The following is a 14,921-nucleotide window of genomic DNA, read 5'->3' as shown; positions in this document are numbered from 1 at the left end:
TATATATAGTAGATACGAGAGAATGTAAAAGAGAGTCAAAGAAAGAGGCTGGCGGCAATGAAGTCGGTATCTCAATTATTTTTTTAAATAAATAAAAGAATGAAAGACTTTAATGCATTCTTTTTATTATTATTATTATTATTATTATTATTATTATTATTATTACTATTATTATTTTCATGTAATAATTTGGAGGACATGTTGGAGAGTGAGTGAAGTAATTGAGAAAGTAGTCAAAGGAAAGAGACTTTGGGCAACCAATGTTGACAAACTTTTTAATATTCAAACCTACATTTGTCCAATTACCAAATTGTCTTTCTTATCCTTTCAATTTCTGACCCTATTAATTGCATTAATATTCTATGATAATTATCTTCAAATTTATATTAATCAATCAATTAGTAATGCTAAATTTTCAAATAGCCACACTGAATAGACATTAAGTTCTAAGAAAATAAAAAAATGAAAATACCGATAAGAACATATAGTAATAAACTATAATTTCTTAAACAAGTTATTAGAATGTCAATCTAGGGTTTTGTTAGAAGAAAACAAAATTCCAGAAAAGAAAGATAGAAAAAAAAAACTCTTAAAAGTATTCATTTTAATAAACTTTCATATAATAATAAATTATTAATGTGTTTTGAAGTGTTAACTTAATTAAAATGTTAAAATTTATAATAATATTTTATATGACTTTATTTGAAAGAAAAAATATATATACGAAAGTTCATAAAATTAAAAATAAGGAGACATGAAGCATTTTACGATAGCAAGTAAAAGTATATTTGCTACATATTTAATTATGTATGAAAATTAAAAAATTAATAATAATATAACTATTGATTATGGTTTTTATTAAGAAATTTTATATTTATAATAATAAATACTTCTAATTTATTTTCTTTTATTTTATCAGCATAAAATTCTTTTGATTTATTCTAATTTATTACATTTTTTTATTCTTATTTTTTATTTCTTTATTATGTACGAAATAAATAAAGGTTGATAAAAAAAATATTGAAAGAAAATATTTATGGCTTTGGATAAGATTTTTCTTTTCAGAAATACATTTTAACAATGTGTATCGGATTATAGTAGACAAAAATACCCTCATATATTATGGATTTTAAGTTTTAAAGTCAAAGATATTTAAATAATTTTCATTCTCAAAACAAAAAAAAAGAAACTCTGAAACTCTTACTCACCTCTCTCATTCCTCTCAATCCTTTCTCTCTCATTTCTCTCAATCCAACCTTTTCTCTATCATCCTATGGTAGATCCAACTGAAAAAAAAAATAGAAATACTCGTCGTTAATAAAAGAGTTGAGTCATTGGCATATCCGCCTTCAGGCAAAGGTTTATTTAAGATCTCTTCAATTTCATCATCTTCACTAACCTCTCTAATTTCATCATCTGCAGATGTTGAATCCTCTTCCCTTAAAAAACCTTCAAGCTAATTACCAATTCCTTCTTATGTCATTATGCTTGTGAAAATTAGATAAAATTAGATAAGACAAAAATTGTAAAATGAAAACTCATTATAAATTCATTTTTTGTAAGAAATTATTTAATAACGAGTGTTTCTAATTTTTTCCAAGCGAATTACCAATTCTTTCATGTGTCATTATACTTGTGAAAATTAGATAAAATTAGATAAGACAAAAATGATAAAATGAATACTCATTATAAAATCATTTTTTTGTAAGAAATTGCTTAACAGACCAGTGTTTCTGATTTTTTTTTAATTGGGCTACAATAGAGATGACCGAGAAAAAAGCTTGGAGAGTAGTGATGAAAGAGGAAGGATTGAGAGGGATGAGAGAGGTGAGTAAGGGTTTGGGGGTTTCTTTTTTTTGGTTAGGTTTCAAGAATGAAAATTATTTAAATATCCTTAACTTTAAAACTTATAATCCATAATATATAACAGTATTTTTGTCTACTATAATCCGGTACACATTGTTAAAATGTATGCACTAAAAAAAGTACGCGCGTTAACAAACCCATATATATATATATATATATATATATATATATATATATATATATATATATATATATATATATATATATATATATANTATATATATATATATATATATATATATATATATATATATATATATATATATATATATATATATATATATATATATATAAACTCATTATGTGTGTATACTACAACTGTACAAATTATCTTGCATTTACATTCATTTATTTTCCTGGAATTTCAAATTGTATATTTTAATTTCATTTTTTTCTCATTTAAGCTAAACGTTATTTTAAAGATTTTAGGACTTCTTTATCTTGCAAAAACTCTTTCTATTTTTAGATTTTTTTTTAAATATATGTTAAGACATCATTTCTTTTTACTTTGTGTTCTTATGTTTATAATTATAGCATTAAAATGACTTTTTTTTTTAACATTTGTATATAAATGTTTAAAATATAATGTAAAATGAGATAATGAGTTATTTTGTTAATATATTAGAAAAAGTGAAAACAAGAAAGTGTATTCTTAAACAAAACAAATTTTAAATTATTTATAATTTAGATGATTAAGAATAAAAAATAATTATTTTTTAAAATGGGCTGAGTTAAAATATAGTTAAATGATTTTTTCTTGTTTTCAAAATAAGTATTATTTAAAAAATTTGGTAACTTTTATATAAAATCTTAAGAAACAAGTATTTGAAATGGAGTATAGCTAATATACGATTCTCTCGATTTTTCACACACACACAAATATAAAATTATAATTACAAAATAATATAATTTTATCTAAAAACACAAATTTTATTAATTTATATAATAAATTTATGTAATTATGATCTTTTATATCATTTTATATTCACTAACTAATTTATCATGCAAACACTTATAATTCAATAAACTAACTCATTAGCTTGAATTTATAAGTTAAAAATATACTAAATATTACAAAAGTTTCATTTATTATTCAAAATTGATAATTTATTAATAAATTCTAATTTATTGATAAATACTATTGACGAATTTGACATTTATTTTGATCAACAGAAAGAAATAAGAGTGCATAATCTGTTAAGAAGTCTGTTGATAACTTATATTATCACAATTATTAGTGGAGATTTCAATTAGATAGTTCATTAGAAAGAAATGAGTACACAAAAATCTATCAAAAATTTTTATTAATAATTTATCATCATAATTATCTACCAATGTTTTCCTCAATAAGTTACCATCACAGTTATTGACGGTCAAATTTTGTCGATGAATTCATTTGCACTTTGAGTGACAAATTTTTCACCTAATTTATTGAAGTTTTATACTATATGAAGGTTATATATAGGTAGTAAGAAGGAGAAGAAGAAGAAGAAGAGAAAAGAAAAAAAGAAGAAGAGAAGACAAGGTGGCTAGGGGTGAGGTGGAGGTTGGTTGGTAATGCGGATGCTCCCCAATGATGCATGTTGCAGTAATACGTGTTGGTGACATCGATGATGACCTGTTATAAGATTGTTGATGATGGTGACAATGGTGACCTGAGTTAGAAAAGGAAGTTAAAGAGAAAGAGGTGAAGGAAGAGGTAGTAGGGAAAGAAGAAGATAAATAAGATAATAATGAAATTGAATGAAAAATGACTTGGATTGGTGATGGTGATGGTGCATTTGTTAGTTGGCGAAAAGTATCGAAAAGAATAAAAAAAAAAGGGTTAAATATGCTTTTAGTCCCTGAAGTTTCACTGATTTTTGGATTTACTCCCTGCATGAAACATTGATGGCATTTCATCCTCTTAGTATGAAAACTCGTATTTTTAGTCCCTAAAAACAGATGCCGTTAGTTTTCTTTTTATGTAGCTAACGGCACATCCACGTATTCTTCCAAAGCATTGACCATTACTTGCCACGTTGGTTGGTTGGTGTTCTTTGGCATTTTATTCCCAGACCCCATTTGCGCAGTTCTCCGGACACACCCCAAGGTCCCTTCTTCAGAGCAAAAGAAAGACCTAGATTCGATTCTGCCGGCAGCCGCGAGCCACTCTCGCTCCGTCGAAGGCGTCGCCGACAACTATTGTCGACGACGAGCCATTCTCTCTCTCGCACTAGCCTAGGGTTGCGCCACCACATCGTCACGTCTTCGAATCCAGCCACCGCGCCACCACCTCCTTCAGTCTCGCCGCCGCCGGCGTCATGAGTTGCCGCTACAGAAACGCCACGCGCCGCCACCCAAAGCTTTCTCCTACCTCTCGCTGGGTTGTCTTTTCGCGTCATCACCGTGCAGCAGATTTGGTTTTGCTCGCTCAAGCCACCACCGGCAGAGAACAAAGCTTTCTCCACTGCCCAAGCATCATCACCTCCTCAGCACCACTCAGTCAACGATTCTCTTCCCATTCTGATGAACAGTGCTTCGATTGGGGCCGCTTCGAACTTGGGGGTTTCATTGTTGGAGGATTATGAAATTATTAAGCGTGATTTCGATGTTATCTTAGTTAAATGGAAAAGCAGATTCGGGTTAGTGTTAGTATTCTGATTTGCAGGTAAGTGAACTTGGAGTTTTTTTTATCAGAGGTGAACAGAGGCATGGAGGCTTAAACTTCATTATTTGGTTTGGTTCTCGGGGTTTTTTGGTGGTTGATGGGTGGACATGGGCTGCCGGCGTTGACAGAGAATGGAGGAATAAGAAGAGCTGAAGTAAACTTGGGTTTCGGTTTGTTAGGAAGATGATGAATTACAATGAATGGGTTAGGTTGTTCTCACGCAGGAAGATGGCCTCAAGGGCTTGAATGGTATAAGTCAGATGTGATGATGGTGATGGTATGTGATGGATTGGAGAGATCGTGATGGAGAATGGGGACGGTGATCGTTACATATACATACACTTCTTTTGAGTTTTCAAGCATCAATCATATAAGATATACGTGGCTGTGCCGTTAGCCACATCACAACAAAAACTAACGGTGTTTGTTTTTAGGGACTAAAAATACGAGTTTTCATACTAAGAGGATAAAATGCCATCAATGTTTCATGCAGGGACTAAATCCAAAAATCAATGAAACTTCATGAACTAAAAGCATATTTAACCCAAAAAAAAAAATGAAGTAAGGAGGAGAAGAAAAACCTATTACGCTTTTATCAATAAATATTATATCTATTGTTTATCGATATACTTATTAATAAATATTTGTATTCCTTGATAAATTTCATTCACAAATCTTTACTCTTTATCTATAAAAACGATTTACCAATAAATATGTGTTAATACTAATGGATATTAATCATCAATAATATACAATTTTCTTATAATATTATATCAAACAAATCTTTATTAAGTATAATGTATTTAAAATTCTTACACAAATTTATTTCTTCGAATAATCATCTAATGCGTAAAGTAAAGTTAATTTTTCAGTTTTTGAGATACTAGACATTTTTTAACACTTTTTAACAATTTATTTACGATAAAAGAACAACAATGGTAATAATAATAATAAGAAAAAGAATAATAATAATAATAATAATAATAATAGAAAATTAAGCATATTTTTGCCAACAAGGGGTAAAAATATAGGACATAATTCCAATTGGCTTGACATATAATGAATAAAACCATCCCAAATTAATTTTAGCATAAAAATCATCATTTAAACCATGTTTAACAAGCTTTTCCATAATTTGATTAGCCTCATATATATGAACACGTGATGAACAAAAGCTTGGGAATCACAAAAGTAAGATGAGTACGTGTGTGTCATAATCTTAACAAGTTGGTGAATGAGAGCATTGAGTCAACCTCCTCATACTCCTTTGTACAATATTAGTTCAACAACATTATTGAAGGACCAACCTTATACATATCAATCTATTAACTCACCATCAAGGATGTCGACAACCAGAATATTCCACATATCACCACAAATCTCTTTACCATTCAACTATCACCTAACCCTAATCACCTTTAAATCCTATTACCAACTTTCTCCCAATTTATTAACACCAAAACAATTCATTCATCTACTCTCTTAATAAAGAAATGTACTTCATCTATTCATTACAAACAAAAGGAAACTAATTTAACTAAACTTATCTATTTGTTAATCACTTATTCACTATTTTTAAAAATCCAATAAATATTTTAAATGATCAAAATTGATCACAAAATAAATGTGGGTAAATTCTCGCTTTAAAACTTAAATTTTTTTTAAGCTCTTGTTTATAATAATGATAATTAGAAAAAGATGTGATGACCATTATAACACCTTGAATTTTATAATTAAAAGATTTTGAGTAGATGTACAATTAATACCGATAGTGATTTATGTGAGTTTTCTGTCTATCGTTATAATGATTAAAAATATGTTTACTTTACAAAAGCAAAAGAATGTGCTTAAACATTGGAAAGACAATATGAAAATTTTGTGGGACACCTCACACGTATTTTATCCTATACTTTAGTGAGATGTGTCAATATTGGTAGCGTGATACTTTGATTAATCTTAACAATTTAGTATATTAACAATCAAAAGATAAAAGATACGCAATTGAGGAACAAGATATGTTTACCAAAAGATGCACAGGGAATTTTTTTTTTTACCATATATATCATAGAGACTAATGGAATCAAATTTGTATTCTTACTACTATTCCCAATATATTTGCCATGATTTTTTATTAAAAAATTATGTAAGATCTAGCTTTTTTTATGAATAAAATGTTAATAAATAATAAAATGTTTATAAATAGAATATAGGTATTCATTATTTATTTTATATTAAGAATTTTATCTTTCTAAAAACTTAATTTCTCTTAACTTATATTATTAATTTAAATAAGTAGATAATTCCCTTAAAGATTTTGTTTTTCTCTCTCTCTTTGAATGTTTTATAAATAAGTAATATCGTTGATGTAGGATTTGATGGTTGCAAATTTAACAAAAACTGTATTCAATTTTTGGAAAAGAAAGATGAAAGATACTAAACAAACGTAAATTCTAAAAAAGGAGTTTAAATAGAGTTTGAAAATTTTTCACAAACAAGTGTTAGACGTTATTATAGGAGTTAGACGATTTCCAAATAGTTTTGAACCCTTAAAAAAGACTTATTTTTATATTGGATTGCTCCAAATTGAATTAGTATTGTTCTCCCTTAAACATTCTTAAGGGATTTCACTAATCTATAAAAGATTACAAACGAGTTTGACCATTCTTGATTTTACAAACTAATTATTGGTTAGATGAGTGTTAGACGTTATTATAGGAATTAGACGATTTACAAATAGTGTTGAACTCTTAAAGAAGACTTATTTTTATATTGGTTCGTTCCAAATTGAGTTACTTCTTGTTTAAACATTCTTAAGAGATTTCACTAATCTTTAAAAGATTATAAACGAGTTTGACCATTCATGATTTTACAAACTAACCCAATTGGTTAGACGAGTTTCACCACTCTTAGTTTAACATTAGTCCAACTGATTAAATCGTTTAACTCTACAAAGTTAAACCAACAAGTATTTTAATCCGCTTTTGAATATACAACAACAAAGTGTTTTTGGAAAACAAGTGTAAATGATTACTTTCATAGATAGGATACATTTTTCAACATAATAAATATCTGAAAACTTGTAATAAAGCTTATCTTTTTCAAAGAAAAAGCCTAAACAATGTAAGCTTGAGAGAGAATGAAGACAACATAAGAGCAATAATAAATCCTGATTTTTGTTTCTTTTCTTTAAGCAATCATCTTTATATAAACTTTTTTTTGAAAAAAATTAATTACTCAAAAACATTGACTTTCATGTAGGATGGATATCCTTTATGTACGAAGTCAGATATTATTTTGCTTCTTGCACAAATAACTATGTTGTTTGTATGGATGCACCAACATAAAGCATTAAGAAAAAAAATTCCAGAATATCTTACTATCTTTTAACATTCTTCTTGTTCAATGGAAAACTTTTGAATAAAACTATGTACTTTAATGATCTTCACAGAAAAAAAGAATATGATACAAAAGACAATAAATTACTAATTTATACATACATTAAATGTGTTAGTTGTTCTAAAATTTAGACATAGTATAATGTTTAGCGAAGTCTACTTAAAATAATATTTACCTTTAGAATAATGTTTACACATATTATATTTAACTTATTAATCCTAGACAACTCATTTGATAAATATTATTTTGTTAAAATGTAAAGAAAATCATTAGTTTGAAGGCTACAAATAATACATAAACATTCAAAAATAAATAATTATATTATCACTTCAAAAAATAATCTACATGCATTTTTTTTTCTAAAATATGAATAGTTTAAATAAAATTTAACAGTCTATAGTTGTAATTTTTATTCCTCACGATAAAAACATTTTCATTTAATACAGTTTCTCTATATTTATTATTTTAATTGTCCATTTCGGTCGACATAATTAAATCAATATAAAACCAAAAAAGATGATGTCACACATGATGTCATGTATTGATCAGGTTAAAAACGGCACACCACTTTGAAGTTATACGATGATATCGTGATCTCCGTGAAAAATATGATCCATTGATTTGAATTTTGAATATGAATAACAAGTCCAGCTCCACTAAGATGACATTTTATAAGTTAAATAAACATGTATACCTAATTACTTTATCAGAACATGAAAATGTGTCGCTTTGAACCCCGCTTTTGATTGTTTGGTTATTGAAAGTGAGTTTTTGAACTTTTTCTTTTAAGGAAAAAAAAAAAAAAAACTCTTAAATTGACTTCTAACCAAAGTACGAATTTTGATAATTCTAATATTGTTCAACTAACAATCATGTTAAATATGTTGTTTGAAAAACTTTTTCCTAGCTAGTTAAATGTACTTGGACCAAATTTCGATTCACTAAAGCTTGTACTTTTCTTCGTTTGGGTAAACTATTCAGAGCTGAAAAAAATAGTGGAATGTTTACGAATTAAAAAATAATTCAGCAAATTTGATCATTCTAATTTATAGTATATAAATAAATATAAATTTTATTATAAAATGAGTTAAATTTAATTTTTTTTTTGTTAATTTTTATTGTGATATCAAAATCATTTAGAAATGATATATTACATATCTCCGTTTTATAAGATTATTTTAATGTTCAATGTTTATAATTGAGTGTATATCTTATTTTAAAAATTATATTTATAAATTGAATTAAATTTGTACTATGTTTGGACAGGAGAAGGTAATATTTATGTGAACGAGTATAAATTATATTTGATTTAATGAATTTGCGGCAATTTACGAGCGATGGGTATCTAGTTTAATTTGGCTTGGGAATAGGCTTAGAAAGAGAGAAGTGATGAAGATGAAGTGTGAGAATTGATTCTCCCTTCTCATTTTGCATCCAAAATCGATTTCGGTCCACGGCACTGCACCCCATAATCGATTCACCACAACATGGAAGTGTGTTCTTGTGTTTCCATTGGTGGTTGTTGGCTGCACCAATGACATCACAGCACGAAAATAATTTCATAATAATACTGATAATAAATCTTAATAATTACTGTGATTATAATATTAATAATAATAATAAATATTATTATTATTATTATTATTATTTTAACATTAATGATAAAAAATAATATTAATAGTGATATCAATAATATTTATGATAATACTAATACTAATAATAATAATATTTATTATTCTTATCATGAACAACAACTGTTCTCATTTCATTTAACTATAATTAACACTAAATTATTTTGATGATTAAGAGTAAAATAGTAATTTTTATTTTTATCAAGTAAAACATTTTTTAATCTATCAACTCTATTAAAACATTCATTAACTTTTATAAACTTTCATCTCAAATTTCTTTCATTTTTCATAATTTTCCCTTAATTCAAACAATCCCAACTTCAACTCCTTTTTCCCTCAAATCCACTCTTCCAAATCCATCTTCAAATAAATTTTTACTCTTAATTATTTATATTAAAAAGTTTGGAAATTTGTTTTCTAAATTTCAATTTATTTACATTATGAAACTTAATTTCGGATACTGTTTTATGGAGAACTTTTCTATAATAAAAAAGTATAAATATGCAGAACCAATTTAAAAAAACATACAATCAGATTGAGCACTTACCACTATGAAAAAAAAAAATACAATCATTAATCAATATCCAACTCTTTATACATAAAAAGTATGGCCTCCCTTATTAAATAATTGATGCACCCTACAACATAATTATTTGTATTTTTTTTTAGTTTAGAGATTAAACAGTAAAATAATTTTAAATTTGATTATTAAATCCCTCAAATATAACACTAAAAACATAATAAACTTCACATAACAAAAATCCATATATAATATTAAAAAAAACTTAGTTTTAAGTCATAATTAAAAATTACTGTAAATTTATTTTGCTAGTATGTATAGGAATTAAATACAATTTTGTCATCATGCTAACCACTTCTTTAGTTTGACCCCATCTTGCGTGCAACCTTATCCTAAGTTTATCTTAAACTTGATTCATCCATAATTAGGCATTTGAGAATATTCTCTTCAAAATACATTTGAGAATATTAGTATGTGAAAACTGATTTTGGATTCTTCTTAAATTTTTGGTATTATCTCTCTATGTATCTTCAGAATATACAAATATATACTGCTTTTAATATTTTAAAATATAATAAAAACATTTTTAATACATTTTAAAGGTATAGAAGAACAATAAAAAAAATGCATTCGTCAATAACAATCTTTAAATTCGATAAATATTTTGAAATATCAGACTTGTAGGGATGATGATAATCTCTGGTAAGTTAGCAATTATAAGTATGTGTTTCGAAAAATAAAAGTGATTAGTTGGATCACCTTTAACAGTGATATCTTTCGAAATTGTTTAAAAATAAACATGTTTAACCAAATTTCTCACTACAGGCTACAGCAGCTAAATTAGGTGTAAAATGAAACATTAGTTGAAGTAAATTAACGAGAATTCCTATTTAATTTCTTTCACATTCAAAGGAAACTTTTGCACGCTGAACAAGAAACAGAAACATACATATATTTGTCAAGCACAACTCAATAAGTAGTCAATCACACTTTGTTGTATTACATAAACAAGCTCAAGTTCTATCCACTGGCTAGCAAATAGAACTGACAATACTCATTTGAACAACTTTTGCTTTCTCCCGTTTGAAAAAGAATGAGCAAGAAAATAAGGCGTTACTAAGTTTGAAGTTATCAAATTAACCAAATAAAACATTGGGTATAATTATAATATGAATTTGTGGCTAGATATAAACTCACGAGGCAAACGAAGTTGTGCAACATGGAAATTTTTAGGGGCATTATAATGCAAAACGGCTCCCAGTTCCATCCAAAAACCGATCAGTGTGCCACCCTTTGTTCTGTAATTCTTTCAAGAATATAGGAAACACACCATTCATTTTATGATAAGCCTCGTGCATGACACTAGCACTGAGCTCATGACGAGAGGAACTCACAACTTGTGCAGCATATGCAGCAACTAGCCACCCTCTCAATGCATCTTCACCACTAGCATCTTGCTCCAATACCATGTCAACGCCTTTATTCCCTAAGTTTAAAAGAAACTTCTCCTCATGGAACACTTGTTTCAATTCAAGAAGCCTGGAAGGCTTAATGGTCTTGTGCATAGCCTTCCCCACTTTTACATTTCCCGTATCTTCTTTGAGTTGCAGATTAAACAGCAAATTTTCCCTATATCTTAGATCAGAAGGGCTTGATACAACTCCTGCCTGCATTGGAATTCATCAAACAGTCAATCAGCATTTCAATTTTTTTTCTTTTTACAAATAATGGACAGGAAATTACGAGAGACGGATACAGTGACTTTTTCCCGGAAAAAGTCATGTAAATATAGTTAATTTTCATGTGTTGTATGACGAACTTCAATATTCCAAAACAAAAATATAAAAGAAACCAGTTAAAAATTGGGCAAAGTTAACTAAAGTTACATGATTTTTCCCTGAAAAGAAAAGTTACTGTATCCGTTACCCAAATCATGAGTTTTCATTTACTTAAATACTTAAAAAACTAGACCTTGAGAAAATCATCCACCACCATTGCAGTTCTTCGTGGATTCAAGGTATTGATAGGAGTTGCTCTCATTTCTTCAGACACGCTGTATAAATGTATAATTGAAAGGAGAGGACCCGCAACCAACTGACAAAAAAAGTCTCATAATTCATCAGCTGGAATCATCAGAGTTCAATACAAGTATAATTATCATTAAGATATGCAACATGATCAATTATATCTCTAAAGTAAACTAGGAAACAAATACTTGTTTCCTTTTACATTCTGAGTAATGATCCTGAGTGCAATAAATACGACCAATGATTGAAAGGAGAGTGGATCCACAACCAACTGACCAAAAGTGTTTCATAATCCACAGTTGTGAATTATAAATAAAATGAATACTTGTGTCTAGAAAATGTTTCCTTTAATATTTTGAGTAACGGTTCTAATTGCAAATAAAGAATACATATACAGCCTACATGCCCATGACCTCATCAACATTTGATTCCAATCTAGCCTTCTACTGTAACTTCAAAAAATTTCACATAATGCTTATATATTTCAATTTTCAAGCCTTTCAGTAATAACCACGTCCAAGAACATCATCACATACATTGTTAGCGCAAACTAATTGCAAGAGTCAGAACCCACAGTTAATAGAACACCGAGGACCAAGAAAAAATAAAAGCTCTATACCTTTCCCTGCATTGATGCGCAGATAGTAGATGCTAATTGAATTCCAACTCCAATTCCTATAACAGTAAAGAGAGTTGAGAAAGCCTCTCCTTTAGCAAATAGGTCGCTGAGATTTCCTTCTTTAGCAAATGAAGAATATATGGGCAACCTTGTTGCTCTTGCTGCAACAACTGCTATCCCCTATTGACTCCACAATAACAGAAAGAGAAGTAAGTTGCCTAAAATAAATGACACTTTCACTCAAAATCCAGAATAGGATGCTAAAATCCCCAAAAATGACAAACATAGGGTTGGATGAGACATTAGATATGAGCCAACTTTATATTGCAAACTCTACCAAAATATGTAATTATATTTTAAAAACTTAAACCTTTGCAAAATTTCCTAAGCCTGCCACTTCAAGAAAAAGATGTGGGCATAATGGAGAAAGCACTTCCAAGCCAATGCCTATATCATAGAGAACATCAGCTGCAAAAAGTATAAAGCTAGTTGTCAGACAACTTGAGAACTTAGCAATTAAGAGCTAACATAATATATCAATGAGAGAAGGCGGTGAAGAAAAGCACCAGCCCACATGCAAACCTAGCAGTCTCCAACGTTTAGGCTCAGAATCCATTCTAGCACCCCAATTGCTACAGATCACCTTCCCCACATGTTGCATTCCATCCTTCAAAATCTGTACATAAGCCAGAGAAAACATCCAGTTCATACATAAAACACATTCCATGGTGACTGCTGATTTGAGAAATTTGTCAATTTGAAATTAATATCAAATTACCCAACTAACAGCTGTCGCTTGTGCAGGAGTGGGCCGCAACCCTGCAGCAAATAGTAAGGACTGCAGAAGAATAAGCATAGAGACCAAGGATACCCACTTAATTATTTCATGATAATCAATTCATGAAAAAGATTACATAATACATAATTACAATCAACAAATACTACTAAGTATGAACAAAGGGTACTCTATATCTCAGTTGTCAAGAAAGCAAGTTTGATTGTCCAATGTCAAAGAAAGGAACATTTTCCATCACATCATTTATGAGTGTTTCATGTTACCGGAAGAAGACCTGAGTTGATAGCACCGATAGCGCTGCCCTGGTAACATGTTGCAGGGCTCGAAACTGTGTGTATCTAAGGTAGCCTTCATTCACACTGCAAGAGAAACACAGAAAAACTCTATCACTGAACAAGCTTTCCTAGTTTCTACACCATAAACTATAACTTATTTTTAGGAAAAAAATAAACCTGTATGGATATCCCGAGGGATAAAATTTATTCATGAAAGCTCCAACCACCCTTTGGTAGAAGGGCCTGGAATCACCAACAATCACAGCCTACAAAGAAACTAAAAACACTTGTTAGGTTGAAGAAAGCCACACAAACACTTTGAAATTCAAACACAAACAATTTTAGAACACGACCCATACTTTGCTTACCCATACAAACACACAATATCATATCACAAATTTGAGTTTTAAGAGTCAAAGAGTTGACATAACAGGAAGAAATCAACACCATTTCCAGTTGTTAACATCAAATTATAAATTTCAGCTTCTGAAGTGAATTGACGTTGACCAAATTCCAAGCATACAAGTCATGAGGGTTTTGAAAATAACACGTTTGTTAAATGCGGAGAGTCGAAAAAAGAGACATTGAAGAGTGACATACGGACAGTCGACCATCGGGTTCAAACTGGTGTCGGCGACAAACAGAGTCCGAGGTTTCGAACCACAACAGGGAGGCTTCACCCTCTTTCTTCTCCTGTGTTTTCAATAATCAATTTGAAGTTTGAACCCACATAAATAAGCCAAATAATAACGAACGAAAAGGGAGAGAGAATGGATGCAGAACAGAACACCATATCCATGGAGAATTAACGAATTGCTTCGCCGGCAACCCCAAAAAGCCTCCGCTACGGTATTTACAGAGCTTAATTTTCCATCGGCGTCTTAATTACTAAATGTTGTGTTTACGACAGAGTAAAAGGTCATGTTTAACTATAATAATCACTCACCAAAATGTTTAGCCATAATTAAGTAAGATTATTACTTTTTAATTTTAATTATTTTAAAAATTATATCCAATTATAGCTTCTAATTGACTGGTAATGTAATTTTATTCATTTTTATAAAATGTTTATTTCTTCTATGAAATTAAAACATAGAGAATTATTCCTTTTAATTGTATAACTATATTTTAGATTTACAAT

At 29.0% G+C, this 14,921-nt stretch overlaps 1 protein-coding gene across 6 annotated transcripts; it reads right to left on the bottom strand.

Moving 5' to 3' along the window:
* Positions 1 to 10,990: 10,990 nt before the first annotated feature.
* Positions 10,991 to 14,697, bottom strand: LOC106757133 (protein root UVB sensitive 2, chloroplastic). Of its 6 annotated transcripts, none has more exons than XM_014639728.2 (10): positions 14,571 to 14,697; positions 14,381 to 14,473; positions 13,958 to 14,046; positions 13,780 to 13,864; positions 13,488 to 13,547; positions 13,276 to 13,385; positions 13,080 to 13,194; positions 12,710 to 12,889; positions 12,035 to 12,157; positions 10,991 to 11,730 (listed from the first exon to the last, which is right to left on the bottom strand). In XM_014639728.2, the coding sequence occupies exons 1-10, from the start codon at positions 14,577 to 14,579 to the stop codon at positions 11,302 to 11,304; spliced, it is 1,293 nt and encodes a 430-aa protein (XP_014495214.1). In that variant the 5' UTR covers positions 14,580 to 14,697; the 3' UTR covers positions 10,991 to 11,301. The 6 variants fall into 6 exon arrangements, with proteins under 6 accessions (XP_014495214.1, XP_014495215.1, XP_022634833.1 ...); XM_014639729.2 differs by having other exon boundaries at positions 13,080 to 13,177; positions 13,292 to 13,385; XM_022779112.1 differs by having other exon boundaries at positions 13,488 to 13,528; positions 13,769 to 13,864; positions 13,958 to 14,057; positions 14,571 to 14,681.
* Between the last annotated feature and the right edge of the window lie 224 nt (positions 14,698 to 14,921).

This window comes from Vigna radiata, chromosome 3 (genome assembly GCF_000741045.1).
Source record: "Vigna radiata var. radiata cultivar VC1973A chromosome 3, Vradiata_ver6, whole genome shotgun sequence".
In the NCBI taxonomy this organism is placed as follows: Eukaryota; Viridiplantae; Streptophyta; class Magnoliopsida; order Fabales; family Fabaceae; genus Vigna; species Vigna radiata.
Note: the sequence above shows the minus strand (reverse complement) of the source record. Positions and strands in the feature narration are given on the sequence as shown.